Raw genomic sequence first — 18,435 nt, forward strand, 5'->3', positions numbered from 1 at the left:
ATATATGATGATAGATGAGATATAGTTTGTTAAACAGGAAAGGAAAACCTGGATTTTGCACTCTTTTTTGTTCTGTCTTCGTTATGTTAAATAACGGAAGAGGTATTCTCGGAGATGTGCATATTTTCATCTAATATATTTTATAAAGGTTTTTTATTTACATTTGGTATTTGCAAAGCTGTGTATCTTGTTCAGCAGGAAAGGATGGCCTGTATGTTTACTTTTTCAATCAGTCTGTTATTGTGGTAGCAACTGAAGGAGTATTGTCAGAGATGTGACTATTTTTGTTTGATATATTTATGTAATATTTTATTTACATCTTGACATTTACACAGCTGTATGTATTCTCAAACAGGAAGAGGAACCCTGTATTTGCACTTCATTTTGATCTTATAAATAAATAAATAAAGGTGTTTGTGACACCTCATATGTAGTTGGCTTACAACTGAGGATTTAACCCACATAAACAATATCGAGATGTATATCGTATATCACCATTCAGCCCAAAAACATTGAGATATGACTTTTGGTCCATATCGTCCAGCCCTATGCGATAGTATGAGACCATTTTATGAACTTGAGAAAGAACTAATCAGGCAAAATACATGTTTTAATAGCTTCTTCTTTGGAGGCTTTTGTACAGATCCTAGTAGACACATCAAATTCCTCACATTTAATGAAGAAATTCAATATACTAAACAGCACTTTTGTGACATTGCTAAATTTCTGAATGTTTCAGGAGCTCCATTTAACCGTAAGAAAATGAAATGCAGGTTAATTATATACTTTTTTATCAAAGTAGATGCTTCTGTTAACAGAATAATAAGATATAAGAGCACATTTAAATCATTCTTACACAACTTACTCAAGCATTTACTTACTGGTTGACCATTTCCACCATTTTACAGTGGCTTTTAAACCCAGAGTTCATTGAGTATGCAGTCCCAGGCTCAGTCTGCATGATGAGCTACAGCCTCAGTAAACTGAATGTTAATGTCATTACGAGTACATTGTGCGGCTGCATTGAGTCATGTTTTTTTTTTTTTTTTACCACGCCTCTTCACGTCCAAAAAATTTACGATTTAATTATATTCCACAACCTTGATTAAACCTTGGCTGTTTAAGGAACCGTAGTAATTAGTTTAATATCAGCCATTAGTTATTAACATATAATAATATTTCATACTATGCATTATGAACATGCATGTCTCACCATTTCAATGAAGTTTATAGTCACAACAGTGTAACACCAATTTCTTTGTGAGTGAGGGACATTTATTCACAAGTTGTTTTTTTTATACATTTCTCAGAAAAGGATTTTCTCATTTATAACAAATGTATTCTTGAATAATAAATAAAATGTTGTATTATGCTTTTGATAAATACTTATTGGTAGTCTTAATTACATATCTCTCAAACTGCCACACTGTGTGTGTGAATGAGTGCATGTGTATATGGTGCCCTTTAATGGGGTTCCATTCAGGGTGTATCCCATCCTGGTATAGGGTACAGATACACTGTGACCCTGACTAGGATAACACAGTTAATGAAAATGAATGAAAGAATAAATTAATGAATTCTTGGTAGTGGGCACAAACTTCTGAACCCTAAAGTACATATCTAATGTGATTTGATATTATGTTTGTCTTTTTTTTTTTAAAAATAACCTTTAAAAAAGTAAAGATAGAAAGTAAAGCTGGGATAGGAAACTGTCCCCAAAATGCTGCATTTCCAAATCATCTAATCATCATGTAATACAATGCATGTAAATACAATTGACAATCTTTATTCTCGACCAAGTTCCTTTGGTATACTTTTGAATTCAATGTCGTCACGTATCACAATATTACTAATTTAAATAATGTCAAATTCTATCACCGCCTCTGTTAGTGACACTCGAATCAACCCATGATAACCTGCATGTTGCTCATGATAGCAATCTGTCTATCTAGTCCTAATCGATAGTATTCATCAGCACTTTCTCACTCTAATCAATAGCCTTGTCCTAATCCACTGTTTTCTCTTGTTTACTCTTGACTACATGGAACTTACATAGAAACAGCATTCGTAGCTTTATCACGTCTTCTTAAATGAGAGCTCACCATTTAAACAGGAAAGTCATACCAACGATGACAAGAACAACAAACGTCAGCAGGACAAAGCATTCATTCAAATGCTTACACATAAAGTTCCAATTCTGGTGTACACTTAAATCTTTTAAAGGTCCTCTTGAGAATATGTAGCATCACAACTACTTGTTTAGATTTCACTTCACATCAAATCGACACTGAGTCATTTGCGAGGTGATATAATGTGCTACTCTGCTTCCTAAAACAACTTCCTGGATGTCACTGTAAAAAGTTTCCTGTCGCGAGTCACTTCCAAAAATGCTTTTCAGTCCTAACCATGCACTCAGAGATAATTACAAAATTGGCTTCTTGCTACCATGATGACGCACTGAGCTGTTTATTAGTCTTTAGCTGGAGTTGTGCAGTCGTGAATCTTTTTGTTTGTCACTCTATACCAAGGGTGTCCAAACGTTTTTCAAAGGGGGCCAGATTAAACCTCATCAAAATACCTAAGGCCAGTCACCAAAATATTAATTAAAAGCTCCAGTACAGTGTATTTAATTTACTGGAATAACTGCAGCAGGGTATCAGTTGACAGCTGCAGTTGTGACATGCAAGATGATATTCATAAATTTGTGCTTCTTATCAGGATAAATAACATTGACCACTTTGGGTAATGACTCTCAAGAATTCATGAAAGGTTTTCCATGCTTAGTGGTTGGAAGCATCGGCACTAATTAGCTCTAGAAAGTTTCTGTGTCCCATTTGCTCTGAGAAAAAGTTTGTTCTGCCAAGATAGCTTCCTGCTGCTTCAGTTTCTCTGCCCTTTCATCCTCAGAATATTTTCGGCAATTCCCATGATTTGATTCATAATGTCTCCATCCATCCATTTTCTGTACCGCTTATCCTACACAGGGTCACGGGCGAGCCTGGAGCCTATCCCAGGGGACTCGAGGCATGATTCAGGAGACACCATGGACAGGGTGCCAACCCATCTCAGGGCACAATCACACACACTCACAAACTATGGACAATTTAGAGATGCCAATCAGCCTACAATGCACGTCTTTGGACTGGGGCAGGAAACCGGAGGACCCAGAGGAACACCCCGAAGCATGGGGAGAACATGCAAATTCCTCGCACACAGGGCAAAGGCAGGAATCGAATCCCCAATCCCGGAGGCAAACATGTTAACCACTAAACCACCGTGCCCATCTTCAAAATGTCTCATGATATTAAATTCTTTAATTCCCGCAACAGTCTCTTGACATACGAGGCACACACATTTGCTAAATGAATTAGCAGGTGTAGTTAAATAAAAAAGGGCTCTTTCAGTTTAGCAACATCTATAACATCTGTGAGAAAGTCGCATCTGGTGGGCTTTGGATACTCCTGCTCTAGACGCAACGCAGGAGGACAAGAACAGAAATGCTCAAAGGTGTTTAATGTATGAGTTTGTGGTCCCCCGTTTCACAGTGGCCAGTGCTTACCAAGAGCACAATGCATCTCATTGACATTTGGATCTTTAAAGTCCTAGAGGATAGATCTATAATCAATAACCAATGGCATATCTCACCCCAATCCCCTCTCTCCCACCCCCCCACTCCCGTTCTGTCCCGCACACCAGCTGGTGACAAACATTCCTTAGATTTCTAAATGTTTTTTTCTAATCTTTCATGCTTCTTATTACACTCAACCAGGTCTTTCATACAGATACACATATGCACGCAAAAACACACACACACACACGTCCTCCCCCCAGGAGTGTGCTGGCAGAGTCTGACTCAAAGCCAGGAAGAGAGACTCATCACCACAGAGACACACGCAGGAGGAACTCCAGCTTCCAACTACGCACACTTATGTACTCCCTCACACACATACACACACGTTTGACAGCTCTCTCAAATATGACACATAATACAACTAGTCTTTGATTAGTGCGTGCATGTTTGTATTCTGATCGAGTTCAGCAAAGAACAGACAGCAGAGTGAGGAGAAAGAGAGAGGGAATAAGTGAAAGAGCCATGCTAGATGAAGAAAGGGAAAAAAAAGGTGTTTGTTGGTTGGGTGGTGGCGGTGAGGCAAGATGAATGGCAAAAAAGAGGTCGTCATTTCCTAGAAACATCGAAGAAATTTACTAGTACATTCGTTCATTCAACTTCTGTAACTGTTTTATGCTTGGTAAAGGTTGTGGTTGATCTCTAGCCTATCCTGGGAATACTGGGTGAGAAGCTAAAATACACCCTGGATAGGACAGCAGTTCATTGCAGGACACCATGCACACACACATTTACACATGCATTCACACCTACGGGCAATTCCTGCGGCTGAGGAGCATCCTAACACACACACCCTGCCTCCATGGCTGTACATCATTCTCTTGTGTTTGTGTAATTTGTCTTTGAATTTATCGTTTAACATCACTGTTTTAGAAAACCCATATCAAACTGAAATCTATCTAAACAGTTTTACTTCCGTTTTCAAACTGGTGCTACTTTAACTCATATTTTATATCATTCATAGTTTATTCATTCAAACAGTAACACTTGGATGCACAAGGATACACACAGGGAAAGATGCACTAAAAATAAACCTTGCATGTATACGCAACTGTTGATTAAAGCTAAACGGTTTACACACAGTGTAAAAGGCGACATGCAAAGTGTGTTTCTTTCCTTCATCCATATGCATATGAGGGAGGCTGGTGCAAAAAGTGGGATGTCAGCACAAAAAAGGTGGAAATGTAGCTGATTACATATTCTGTTCAATTGACTGAAGTTTAGTGGTAATCAGGTATAAATCTTTGACAGACAAGTTGCTTGGAGCAGTGTTGCACAGACTTGAGCTGCTTTTGAGTACATTATATTTATCCATCCATCCATCTTCTATACCGCTTTATCCTTTTCAGGGTCACGGGGAACCTGGAGCCTATCCCAGGGAGCATCGGGCACAAGGCAGGGTACACCCTGGACAGGGTGCCAATCCATCGCAGCACAATCACACACCCATTCATACACTACGGACACTTTGGACATGCCAATCAGCCTACCATGCATGTCTTTGGACTGGGGGAGGAAACCGGAGTACCCGAAGGAAACCCCCGCAGCACGGGGAGAACATGCAAACTCCGCACACACAGGGCCGCGGTGGGAATCGAACCCCCGACCCTGGAGGTGTGAGGCGAACGTGCTAACCACTAAGCATTCTCACTGTGCGCCCCCATTATATTTATTCTTCTATTAAATTCAGAAAAACAGATAATAAGCCTTGTATTTTGCTGTACGAAGGTGCTTTGTGTCAATGAATGTTTCTATTCTGTATTTCTACATTACGTATTTATGACAATATATGTAATAAGTGAATATCACAAACACAACATACAACACATACATCATTTGTCACATGCTTGTGTGTAAATTGCAGCACACTAAACAGGACTAGTGTGACACTACCAATATTCTAAATGTTAAAAAAGCCACCGTCATGAAAAATGCATTTCCATTATTAATAATTTATAACAACACTGTTTATTCTGTAAACAGCAGTCTTTTCATTAGAATAAACCCCACTGGAGTTTTTAATCAGCTGTAATGCCCTTCACACCATGGACTTGTTCTGACACAGCTGTCCTCATGTAAAAAGAACTTATTAACACATTTATTTCTTACTGAATCTGCAGTCCTTAGCTGTTTGACAGCTCTATGGTTGACTACGTCTATCATTCTAGGAATTTGTGCCTCACGCAGAGTACATTTGTTAGGTGGTCGCAGACACAATTTGCATGATTAGTTAGAAAATTAATTATTCATTTCAAGAGGCACTGGAAGAACAGACTGTGGCCGCATCAAGCTGTGTTTTGCACTACATCTCACTGTATGGACATCTAGCTTAGAGGGGTAATTGTTGTCTCTTAATGACAAACACCTGATGTAGACTCTGGACTCCACTACTTTGTTTTATTTTCCCATCCATGTTACAAGAAAATCCAAGAATTTTCTTAATTCTGTTTTATAATTTTGTCATTTTGTCACATTTCTGAAACTTTGAATCTGCACGTGCATCCGCCTCTGTCTCCGCATTCGTGACGGAAAGCTAGACCACAAGTGGGTGCAGTAGAATTTTTGTGAGCCAAGAGTATGGAAGTATAATAGTGCCAAATGTCACTATTATATATTATGAACAAGTGTTCATCTAGGTGTCAGCTATAACGCACCCCTTTTTTTATCAAAAATCTACAAGGTGTGCATCAAACCTGACACCTACAGAAACACTTTCCAGTTGGTTTTGTGACTGTAAGTCATTCTCTTCAAAAGCTATTGAGCTTTTATTGATATATATAAAATATAACTAAGGTATATTTTGTGTACAAGTCCAGACGGTATAAAAACATCACAATGTTTAGATATGATTTGACAGTTTATTTAATTTAATTTTAAAAATCTAAAAAGGTGTGTGTCTTTGGACTGGGGGAGGAAACCGGAGTACCCGGAGGAAACGCCAGCAGCACGGGGAGAACACGCAAACCCCGCACACACAGTGCCCCAGCGGGAATCGAACCCCGGACCCTGGAGGTGTGAGGCGAACGTGCTAACCACTAAGCCACCGTGCACCCCATTTTCTAATATGACATTCATTTTCTAAACTTCATTTTAGCCAGCGACTAGAGATATCGGATGTCAGTACGACTTGGTGCAAAACACTGTTAATGTGGACATTCAAGTCAGAACGGCAAAAACGTATAGGAGGAGTAAAGGTATTATAGGTATATATAAAGTCTTATAATTTAAGTATTGTGCTGTGTGTTTTTAAAAACAATACCACAGTTTTTGAAGCAACATGATGGTACAGTTTCTATATAATTTGGCCCGACTCCAAAGAAAACCACTGGTTCATTTTCTTCCTCAGTAGAAGATTCTGCTGAAACAGGTGAAGGAGGTGAAGGAGAAAATCCTCCACAAGTGAATCCAACACATCGTTATTGCTCAGGCTCGCATCCATAGTACTAACTAACAAGTATGGCAGAGCCTGGGCTCGGAGGTAAGCTAAACACTATTGGCTGTTTAAAAAGGGGGAGGAGCCACTCTATAAGTCCCACCCTGAATTCCAGTTTCATCGGAAATTACATCGACACATTGAATAATGCTGTGTGTTTCAAGGCACTTCATGTGGGGACTTTAAAAATTAAATGAAAATATAACCTTATAATACTAAGTTCACAATATACACTCACCGTCCACTAGGAACACCTGTACACCTGCACATTCATGCAGTTATCTAACCAGCCAATTATGTGGCAGCAGCACCATGCAAAAAATCATGCAGAGACTGGTCAAAAGCACAAGTTATTGTTCACATCAAACATCAGAATGGGAAAAAGTGTGATCTCGGTGACTGTGGCATAGATGTTGGTGCCAGATGGGCTGGTTTGAATATTTCAGAAACTGCTGATCTCCTGGGAATTTCACACACAACGGTCTCTAGAGTTAATACAGAATAGCAGCCAGCACGTCTGGCCCACGTACTCTCTTTATGGCTTGTTTCTCTATTAGCGACTGTACTTCTGCGGGTGGCCTGGGTCTAACACAGTCAGATGTGCCCTTGTGTTAGATGTTTGTAAACAGTGAAACTAGAAACGCTGCTGTGGTTTTTGAAAACCAACTTTGCAATGACAGCGGACAATGGGTCTAAAGCAGCCTGCTGCCTCAAATTTCTAGTTCATGTTTTAGACAGAAGAGGAGTGCTCAGTCTTCCACTTCTAGGGGTCAGAGCAGCTGAGCCTTCTACCTATTTCTATTCCTGCTGCAACAACGCAGCAAAGATGCTTACCTTTTTCTTTTTAGAGGGCTCAGCAGCACTGACTGCTGTTAGCTTCACTGCCTGATGTGACAATGCAGCATCAGAAGAAGGTAATGAATTGTCAGCAGTATTCCCATAGCCTGCGAGGTGCACTTCATGCATCACTACTGGCAATATTCTACAGTTAGGGCAAGGCTCTGTAAGTGCTCATCAAAGACGCTCAAGTCCCACAGGGCCTTGAAGACTAACAGCTCACCATCCTGCCCTGAAATACAACAGGTTTGTGTACAGTCATTTATATGCTAACATGAACAATAGCCCATGTGTCTGTTCTAATAATACATTGAAACTCCTTATACACTTTCTGCAGAACACCTCACACAGTGCTCCAGTTCTATGGATATATTATCATATGGACATATGATAAATGCTCATGCCATATTTTTGGAACATTAAGCCAAAAAGGGCTATAATCCGAGTTGGCAAATGAATAGAGATATACAAATTTATTGGTACTTACACTTGCACAATGCAGGGGCATAACTTGTTTTTCTTGGAGGTTTGTTCAGATTATTGAAATTGCCTGCGTACACTTTACACTGCTGAGGTTACCGTGTTTTTCTTGAGTAGCATTAATATGGTGTGAATTTCTCAACTTAAAAACCTGCTTTTAAAGGCAGAAAAATTTAAGCCAAAAAAATCAGGCAATAGAAGTCATGGGTTCATAAAGAAGATCACATTTTGTGGGTATATTATGTTATCACTTGTTTTACCATGTAAAAAAACAAACAAACAAACAAACAAACAAACAAACAAACAAACATTTAACTAATATGATAATATCCATGTGATAAAATGCAAGAGAGAAGAAGACAAAAAATTAATAAAGACCTAAAATATTGAGGATATATTAGGTTGCATCATCATAAAAGGTTGCATTCATGATAATCATGTTCATTTTCCATCTGTGCACATTTTCATCCGAAAAGCACCCTATAACACCACAGTCGTATACAGTAGATACTAATTATAACAAACAGGAAACTAACATTTTATATATAAAATTAGATATTTATCAAATTGTGTACATGAAGTCGTCAGCACTGAGATCTCCTTTAAGCACACAACATTTGCACATCTGCAGCACACATCTATTTTATGTCTAATGCGCTATTTCTGTTTTTTCTTTCACTGAGCTGAGCATGTGTGTTCATGAGCTGAGCAAAACCTGAGCTGAGTAAGAGAAGTGGCAACCAAGCTGAAAAGCTGCACTTTTGTTTTAAATTTTATCTTTCTGCTTGCTGACTGTCTGCTGCTGAGACTGTTACACTGGTGCCAAAATACTGGAGCTGCTTTGAGAATAAGGTAACTGAATATGAAACAGAGTTCTCTTGCCCACATAATCTAGTCACTAATCCACCTGCAGGAGAAGCAACATCATGCTCTCTTTGACCTGCATATGCAACAGCATAAGTACGCCAAATTCACGGAAGCCCAGGCCACAGATTGAGCCCTCCTCAGGACCCTCATTACCCCTTGCATGTCCCCTGTGACAGCTGCAAATGAGCTACCTGGCCTTGACTAGGATGATATGGCAGAATGATGTTGAGGTATAAGATCTTTGAGGGTATGGCCTTGGTGTGTGGCCCAAGGGCAAGTGGGGATTTTAGAGCCAAGCTCTGCTGATCAGGGAAGCCCAGCTGTGCTAGAGCAGCTTGGCTTGACCCCCAAAGCTTCCTGGAGCTGACTGTGGAGGAAGGGGACTCCTCCTTTACTCCTGCAGGTGGTGGAGTCTTGAACCTAAGAAGTCTGAGAAGTTGGTTGAACAAGCTGCACTGGAGCATTTTATTACACGATTTATGGCCAGAGACAAACTGCACCCCTGCCGTTTGTGAAGGGAATCACCCGACAGGCACCAATCAGGTGTGTTGCCTGACAGAAATGGAAGAATCTTGGCTTGTCACAGGTCTGTGCATACAGTGTTTCCCTGCCAAGCTCTTCCATTACTTTTAGTAACTCTTCTTTTTATTTTCTCACCTTACTGTGCCACAGGATAACTACAGCTGATCTTCCAAGAGCTGAAATGAGGCCCGGGCAAATTCTGTTGCAGTTTTGGAGGGTTGGGGGAACTTCTGGCCTGGTTGTTCTCAAAGGGAGGTGGACCAATTGCACCAGGTCTCTGCAGTCCTATGGTCGTCCAAAGTTTAGAGGTGACAAAGTGAGTACTGGTCAATACTCAAGGGAGTACATATCATGGCATGGTGGATTCAGGATGTGCACAGACCCTGATTCACCAAAGCTTGTTTCAAGGCATGGCTTTGGATAAAAGCTGGGAGGGAAAGTGAGGTGTATGGTGTTCATGAGGATGTTGACATATTTGGCTCCCAAAATGTTGTCCCAAAAAAGAGCCTAACTGATCAAAGCACATAATTTATGAAAGTACACAAGCTTTATGATTTGTAAATTCAAGTGAACAGGCAAACCAATGGGTTAGGGGATACATCCTAATGTACTTTTAATAAGTAATTAGTTTAATTTAAATGTTTACCCTTGAGTGTGAGTGTTGTGTAACATTAGATACGTGAACCCAAAATTACAGAATCAGAACCAGTACAGTTTTGGTATCATTTTATAGGCAGCAAAATTATCATTACTACATTGTTAGTTGCTGCACTGATATGGATGACCAGTGGACTGATGTCTTGCCAAACAAGGCGTATCTAGTTTTACAGTATATTATTTTTCAATAACCAGTGAAAAAATTCATTTTTGGTAGTGTCTTTTAACTCCCTAGTGTACAGTGCTGTGAAAAAGTATTTTTCCCCATCCTGATTTTTTCTGTTTTTGTGTATATCTCATACTAAATTGTTTCAGAAATCAAAACAAAATCAACATAAAACAAAGGCAACATGAATAAACACAAAATACATATGATAATGTTATTTATTAAAGCAAAAATGTTATCCAATACCAACTGTGCCTGTGAAAATTTGTAACTAATTCCCAAAATCTATGAAACTGCAAACCCTGTTCAGTCAAATCAACACTTAAATAGAACTTTTTCAACAGCATGAAGTTGGTTAAAAGGTCTTACCCAGTAACACACTATGCCAAAATTTAAAGAAATTCTATAAATTATGAAGAAGAATGTGATTGAAATACATCAGTCTGGGATGGATTACAAAGGACTCCTAAGAACCACAGCGAGAGCCATTATCTCAAATTGGAAAAACTCGGCACAGTAGTGAACTTTCCCCAGAAGTGCCCGACTTTCCAAAATTCCTCCAAGAGCACAGCAATGATTTATCAAAGAGGTCATAAAAGAGCCAAGGACAACATTAAAGGAACTACAAGCCCTCCTTGAATCAATAAAAGCTACTGTTCATGACTCCACTATCAGAAAGACACTGCGCAAAAATGGCATCCATGGAAGAGTGGTGAGGTGAAAACCACTGCTAACCCTGAAGAACATTAAGGCTCGTCTGAATTTTGCCAAAACACACCTTGATTATCCTCAAAACATTTGGGAGAATGTTCTGTGGACTGGTGAGTCAAAAGTGGAACTGATGGTATGGAGATGCGTTGCTGCTTCAGGGCCTGGGTAACTTGCAATAATTGAGGGATACATAAATTCTGCTCTCTACCAGAGAATCCTAAAGGAGAATGTCTGGTTTTCAATCTGTAAATTAAAACTCAAGTGCAACTGGATTATGCAGTAAGACAATGATCCAAAGCATAGGAGTAAATCCACCTCTGAATGTTTAAAAAAAAAATGCTAATTTAAAGTTTTGGAGTGGCCTAGTCAAAGTCCTGACTTGAACCAATTGAGATGCTGTGGCCGGACCTTAAACAGGCAGTTCATGCTTGAAAACCCTCCAGTGTGGCTGAACTAGAGCAGTTCTACAAAGAAGAGTGGGCCAAATTCCTCCACGGCGCTGTGAAAGACTGATCTCCAATTATCGGAAGCGTTTAGTTGCAGTTATTGCTGCTAAAGGTGGCGCAACCAGATTTTAAGTTTAAGGGGGCAATTAGTTTTTCACATGGGTGATAAGTGTTGGATAACTGTTTTTGCTTCAATAAAAAAAATTCAAAAAATAAATAAATAATTGTGTGTTTACTCAGGATGGCTTTGTTTGATATTGTATTTCGTTGGACGATCTAAAACTATTTAGTATGAGATACATAATAAAAGAAGAAACCAGAATGGGGGCAAATACATTTTCACAGCACTATATGTACATAGTGCATGAATGAGTGTGTATATTCTTACCTGCACCTCTCGAGCATGGTAAGCAATGATGAGCCCAAGGAGGATGATGGTAGACAGGCTGATAAGACATTTCAATGCCAGGGAGTACATGGAGCTCTGCAAAAACACATCACACAGACACCGTTAACCATGTATACTTTAAAATACATACACATACTCAAGCACACACACATACACACACACAAATCAGGGCATACACACACAGCATCCTGTGGTTACTCTAATAGCCTCTATGATTGCTCCAGGCTCATCGTGATAAACGCAACAGTGATGTCTGCACCACATATCAGCAGGAATCCAAATAAATCTCTCTCTCTCTCTCTCTCTCTCTCTCTCTCACACACACACACACACATACATACACACATGCACACACGCACACACACACACAGAGGACTATCTAGCATCACTCCCTCTGACAGAAGCCAAGGTGATGTATCACTTCCTGTCCAAACCCCAAAGCTTTCTAGTTGAACTCCAGATAATATTAGAATGGCCACCTGTGGGTCTGATTTAATGCTCTGTACAAAAGTCATTACTCCACACACCCCATAGCACACGGTCTTCTCAAACTTATCTAGCTAGGGTACTCATGAAAGTAATGGCACCCTTTTGTTTTTCACATTTTCACCTTAATGCATCATATTGCATGGTCTCAAATGAAAATATATTTCATGTATATACTTGCCAATAAATTACATTAATTCGTTTTTTTAAATAATATTTTTATACTCATTGGGTGCCCTAAATTTTTTTTAACTTTTTTAAGTGTTATTATTATTATTATTATTATTATTATTATTATTTTAAACATTACCATTGTCTTTCATATCTCCAAAACTACAATCTGAAGTCACCTACATCACCACAAGTTGTTTGGAAGGGTTTCAAGAAAAAAAAGTATCTACTCTCATCCAAAAACAAACTAAAATGTCTTTAGTTTGCCAGATACTACTGGGACTTCAAATGGGATCGGGTTCGATGAAACCAAGATAGAGCTTTTTGGCAATAAACACCAGAGGTGGTTTTGGTGCACACAGAGAGGTAGCCATATGGAGAAGTACCTCATGCAGACAGTTAAATATGGTGGTGGCTCTTTAATGTTTTGGGACTGTTTTTCTGCCAAAGGACCTGGACAGTTTGTTAGGATATATGGCATAATGGACTCTATATAATATCAACAGATATTAAATGAAAACCTGAGTGTCTCTGCTAGAAAGCTTAAAATGGGCCATGGTTGGATCTTCCAGCAGGACAATAATCCAAAACATCCATCAAAATCAACACAAAAATGGTTTATTGACCACAAAATCAAGGTCCTGCCATGGCCATCCCAGACCCCTGACTTGAAACCCATAGAAAACCTGTGGGGTGAACTGAAGAGGAGAGTCCACCAGCGTGGACCTTGAAATGTGAAGGATCTGGGGAGATTCTGTATGGAGGAATTGTCTCAGATCCCTTGCCATGTATTCTCCAACCTCATCAGCATTATAGGAGAAAACTCAGAGCTGTTATCTTGGCAAAGGGAGGTAGCACAAAGTATTGACTAAAAGGGTTCAAATAATTGTGGTACACCTGTATTTAACAAAGATTTTTTTTATAAGCCTGCATTGTGTTTTCAATTTTTTGATATCTATGAGAGCAGAGTATTTTTTTTTTTTTTTAACAAAAGATCAAAAGGTTAAACAATAAAGACAAAATTTCCACAGTCTTCTGTGCCCATATTTGCCAAGGGTGCCAATATTAGTGGAGGGCATGTTATATGTAATAAATTCAAATAGTATATAACCTATAAAAATAAATAGCAAAGAAGCAGCATTGAAAAAAAAAAATAGAGAAAATATAAATATCTATTCATATGTGAACACAATGCATGTACAGCCAGCTCCTTGATTACTAACTGCAAAATACTCTAGAAGTGCAAAAATCAGTGACCAGTGACTGAAACCACATCTGGCACAAACACACAGTAAGAATATATCTATAAAGCAGTTTGAAATAGATTCATTACATGGCTAAAACAAACTGAAACTCAAAAAGTGTGCACTGTGGTGATTTTCATATATTTTACTAAATGTAACTTTCTCTAGAACTGATTGTATTTAAAATAAATCTGTTAAGTACAGATGTGATATAACTGTGAATTCAGTTGATCTGTGTAGTAATGGACTGTGATATAATAAGTGATATAATAAGTAATGCACATTTTATATCTGACCCCCCTTATAAGGAACAATTACCCAATTACCCAAAAGTAATTGGAGAAACTAACAATCATTAGCTAAATTGTTATCTTTAATACCAGGCCTTTACTGCAGCTGTCGTCAGTTTCTGCTTGTTCTTGGGGCATTTTACTATCAGTTTTACCTTCAGCAAGTGAATTGCATGTTCAATTGGATTCAAATCAGGTAATTGATGGAATATTGCACTTCTTTGCCCTAAAAAGTCTTTGGTTTCTTGCGAATTATGCTTTTGATCATTGTCCACCTGTACTATAAAGCACCATCCAATGAGTTTTAAAGCATTTGGCTGGATCTGAGAAGATAATATAGCCCTCTACACTTCAGAATTCATCCTGCTGCATGTTGACAATAAATACGAGTTAACCAGAGCTGTAATTGCTTTTTTAGATGGCTTTTTTGTTTGTTTGTTTTGGCAAACTCTAATTTAGTCCCTGTTTTTGAGGTTTACATCTTGTGGTAAACCCCCTGTATTTAGTCTGGTGAAGTCTTCTGGTGAACTTCTGTTGTGCTTTTTCTTCACTAGGACAATAATTCTTCTGTCACTGACCACAGTTGTTTTCAGGTGTCATCCAGGCCTTTTGGTGTTCCTGAGCTCACCATGTAAATTTACATTCACGGCATTTGGCAGATGCCCTCATCCAGAGCGACTTATAAAAGTGCTTTGAAGTCTCTATCATACGTAAATACATCCTGATACTCGTTCACTATGCCATGGACTAAGAGCACCGTGAATCTAAAAACTCTGTTAGGGAACTAATATGAAAAGCACATAGACAAAACAATTTTTTTTTTAAAGTGCTAATTTAAGTACTTTAGAAAAGGTAGGTCTTTAGACCTACCATGAGCGAGTTGCAGTAGTCCAATCTCAAAAGGACTGAACAAGCACCTGAGTAGTTTGGTGTGGATAGAAATGGATGAATCCTTCTGATGTTGTAAAGGAGAAATCGACATGAGCATGTCAGATTAGCAATGTGAGAGGAAAAGAACAGTTGATTGTCCAAGGTTACCCAAAGGTTGCGTGCGGTGACCAAAGGTGAGATCAGCGAGTTGTCCAGGGAGACTGCAAGATCCTGACATGGGGATTAATCACCTGGGATGAACAGCAGTTCAGTGTTGTTGGGATTTAGTTTCAGCTGATGAACTGCCATCCATGATGAGATGTCTGCCAGACATGCTGAGATGTGAGCTGAAACATGAGTGTTTGAGGGAGGGAAGGAGATGATGAGTTGTGTTTCATCCAGATAGCAGTAGTAGGAAAACCCATGTAACCCATGACCTCACCAAGAGATTGAGAATAGAGGGAGAATAGTAGAGGACCAAGTACCGAGTCTTGTCGGACACCAGTGGAGATCTACGTTTAGCAGATGCGGATCCCCTCCATGTCGCCTGATATGACCGACCTTCCAGATAGGAAGCAAACCATTGCCATGCTGTGCCACAAATTCCAAGACTAGTCAGGGTGGTCAAGAGAGTCTTGTGACTATGTCAAACCCTGCTGATAGGTCGAGGAGGATGAGGACTGATGATAGTTTGGCTGATCTAGCAGCATGTAGCGTCTCAGTGACGACCAAAAGGGTAGTCTCTGTGGAATGTGCCACTATGAAGCCACACTGGTTAGGATCTTGGAGGTTGTTCTGTGAGAGATAGAGAGACAGTTGATCGTAGACTGCGCATTCAAGGATTTTAGAATGAAAAGAGAGAAGTGATACCGGTCAGTAGTTGCTGATATCAGAGGGATCCAGAGTGAGTTTATTCAGGAACCCTTGCTCTCTTGAATGCAGTTGGTACATGACCAGATATTATGGATGATCACCAGTGCATTCTTTGTTTTTAAGAATGTACCAAGTACCAACATAATGGGTTTTTTTTTTGGTATCTCTGATTATTTTGTTTTGATTTGTCAACCTAATGATGGCTCATTGTTCATCCTGACTGTCATCCATCTTTTTTTATGCAATATGTGTCAGCCCCCTTCTGGTGGAATGCAATCACCATAAGACTACCGTTGACCAGATATTATTTCAGTGATGAACCATTCTCAACAAATGACAAATGACATTATAGTGTGTGTGCGAGTGTGCGGTGGGGCGTGTCCCTTTTCCATTGATGGAGAAACTAGTGTGGGACTGACAAATTATGCATGGCAACAGTCAGTAATTGTAGACCTACAAAACTGCACCTACAGTTGTGAGAAAGAAAGAAAGAAAGAAAGAGAAAGTGTTTTGAGATATTTTATATTGCAATAATTACTCATAAAATGTTGTCTGATGTTTATCTAATTCATAATAATAGAACAGATTCCTACACCTAACCTAATAACAAACAATTTTTCTTTTATACATTTTCAATTATAGTTGTCAATCACTGTCAAGGCTCGTAAAAATTAGGTGAACACTTGTTGTCACGATTTCCCCTCAAGCTAGCGCTGTAGCATGCAGCGTGCTCGGAAACCCGATGCGTGAGCTCGATGCGTGAGTTCACGCTTTTGGGTTTTCAGTGACACTGACTTTGTTTACTTTTGACATGTGCATTTGTTATGGTTTAGGTCCTGTCTCTGCCCCTGTATTGTCATTGGTTGTTTCCCGTATGTGTCATCATTAGTCTCAGCTGTTTTGTGTTCACCTTTTATTACGTTTGTTATTTAAACCCGTTGTGTATCTTGTACATTGTGAAGTATTACGTGAGTTTCCGTATACCAAGCGTTTGTTTCTCGGTTCATGTGTTATTGTTTTGATCTTGTTCTCTCTCTCATTCTCGAATCCTGTTTTGCCTAGTTTGTGCCTGTTTGCCAATCGCCTGACCCATTGCCTGTTTTTTGACCACGCTATTGTCTCATGATTTGGATTTGTTTGCCTGCCTCTCTTTAATAAAAGCTCTTTTCTGCTCTTGCATCCGTCCTAACCTCCATTATAGTCATTTATGTGACGCTTGTACTTAATAATTGGTTGAACCTCCTTTTATTCAAGTCAAATCAATTAGATCTTTATTGCCATCACAGCCACATACAGTGTGCAGTGCACAGTGACCTGAAATAACGCTTCTCCTGGACCCAAGGAAAATGATACATGGATGACATACACAGTACTGACAGAACGTAAATAAAGTGCAACAGGAACAAGATGCATGCAGGGAGGGGAGTATGGGAAACAGTGGGGATGAGCACACACAGAGACAGCAAAGCATAAATACTCCCATCACAAATAACCCATGACAATAAGACACTACAGTAACAATAAGGTCCATAACTGACTAGAATGGAAATTTAGTATAAAGTATCACTACAGTAATGGTTGTAATAGTAACCTGAGAGGAATGGAGTTTAAGGGACAGCAGTAAAGGTTTCCTGTAGCTCTGAGTAGATGCAGATGTACACAAACCGCTAGCCTGAGCACCCAGGACAAGCACAATATGTATCTGGGCTATCAGGTTTTCATTTACAGATACCTGTCGGACAAGTAGTTTCGGTAAAAAGCCAGCTTTCATTTCCTGATATTTACATCTAGATGTGTTAAACTTAGAACATGGCACCTTTAGTGGCAGATCACCCAATTTTTTAGGTAAACAAAATTATAGGAACAGAAAGTCTTAAAGTAAATTAAAGTAAATAACACTTAATATTTGGTTGTATATCCCTTGCTTGAAATAACTGCATCAAGTCAGTGACCCACTGATATCACCAAGCTGCTGCATTCTTCTTCTGTGATGCTTTTCCAGGCTTATAATGCAGCTCTCAGAAGTGAAATGCATGCTCAAGTGTGTTAAGGTCTGGTGATTGACTTGACCAGTCTAAAACAATTTTTCCCCTGATGAAGTCCTTTGTTGAGTTGGAAGTGTGGTCTGGGTCATTGTCTTGATGTATGATGAAATTCCTCCTAATTAGACTGGATACAATTTTCTGTAAATTGGCAGACAGAATGTTTCAATAGACTTCTGAATTCATTCTGCTGCTAACATCATGAGTTACATAATCAATAAAGATTAGTGAGCCTGTTCCAAAAGCAGCCATACAAGCCCAAACCATGACACAACCACCACCATACTTGACTGATGAGCTTCT

At 39.2% G+C, this 18,435-nt stretch overlaps 1 protein-coding gene across 1 annotated transcript in view; it reads right to left on the reverse strand.

Moving 5' to 3' along the window:
* The window catches only part of kcnn3 (potassium intermediate/small conductance calcium-activated channel, subfamily N, member 3), a 92,530-nt gene that overhangs the window by 45,592 nt on the left and 28,503 nt on the right, over positions 1–18,435 (reverse strand). Inside the window, exons 2-3 of the mRNA XM_053614212.1 lie at positions 12,136–12,231; positions 9,903–10,052 (exon numbers count right to left, since the gene is read on the reverse strand). Of these exons, the coding sequence (XP_053470187.1) occupies positions 9,903–10,052; positions 12,136–12,231 (246 nt within the window). The remainder of the gene's footprint in view (positions 1–9,902; positions 10,053–12,135; positions 12,232–18,435) is intronic.

This window comes from Ictalurus furcatus, chromosome 1 (assembly GCF_023375685.1).
Source record: "Ictalurus furcatus strain D&B chromosome 1, Billie_1.0, whole genome shotgun sequence".
NCBI lineage: Eukaryota > Metazoa > Chordata > Actinopteri > Siluriformes > Ictaluridae > Ictalurus > Ictalurus furcatus.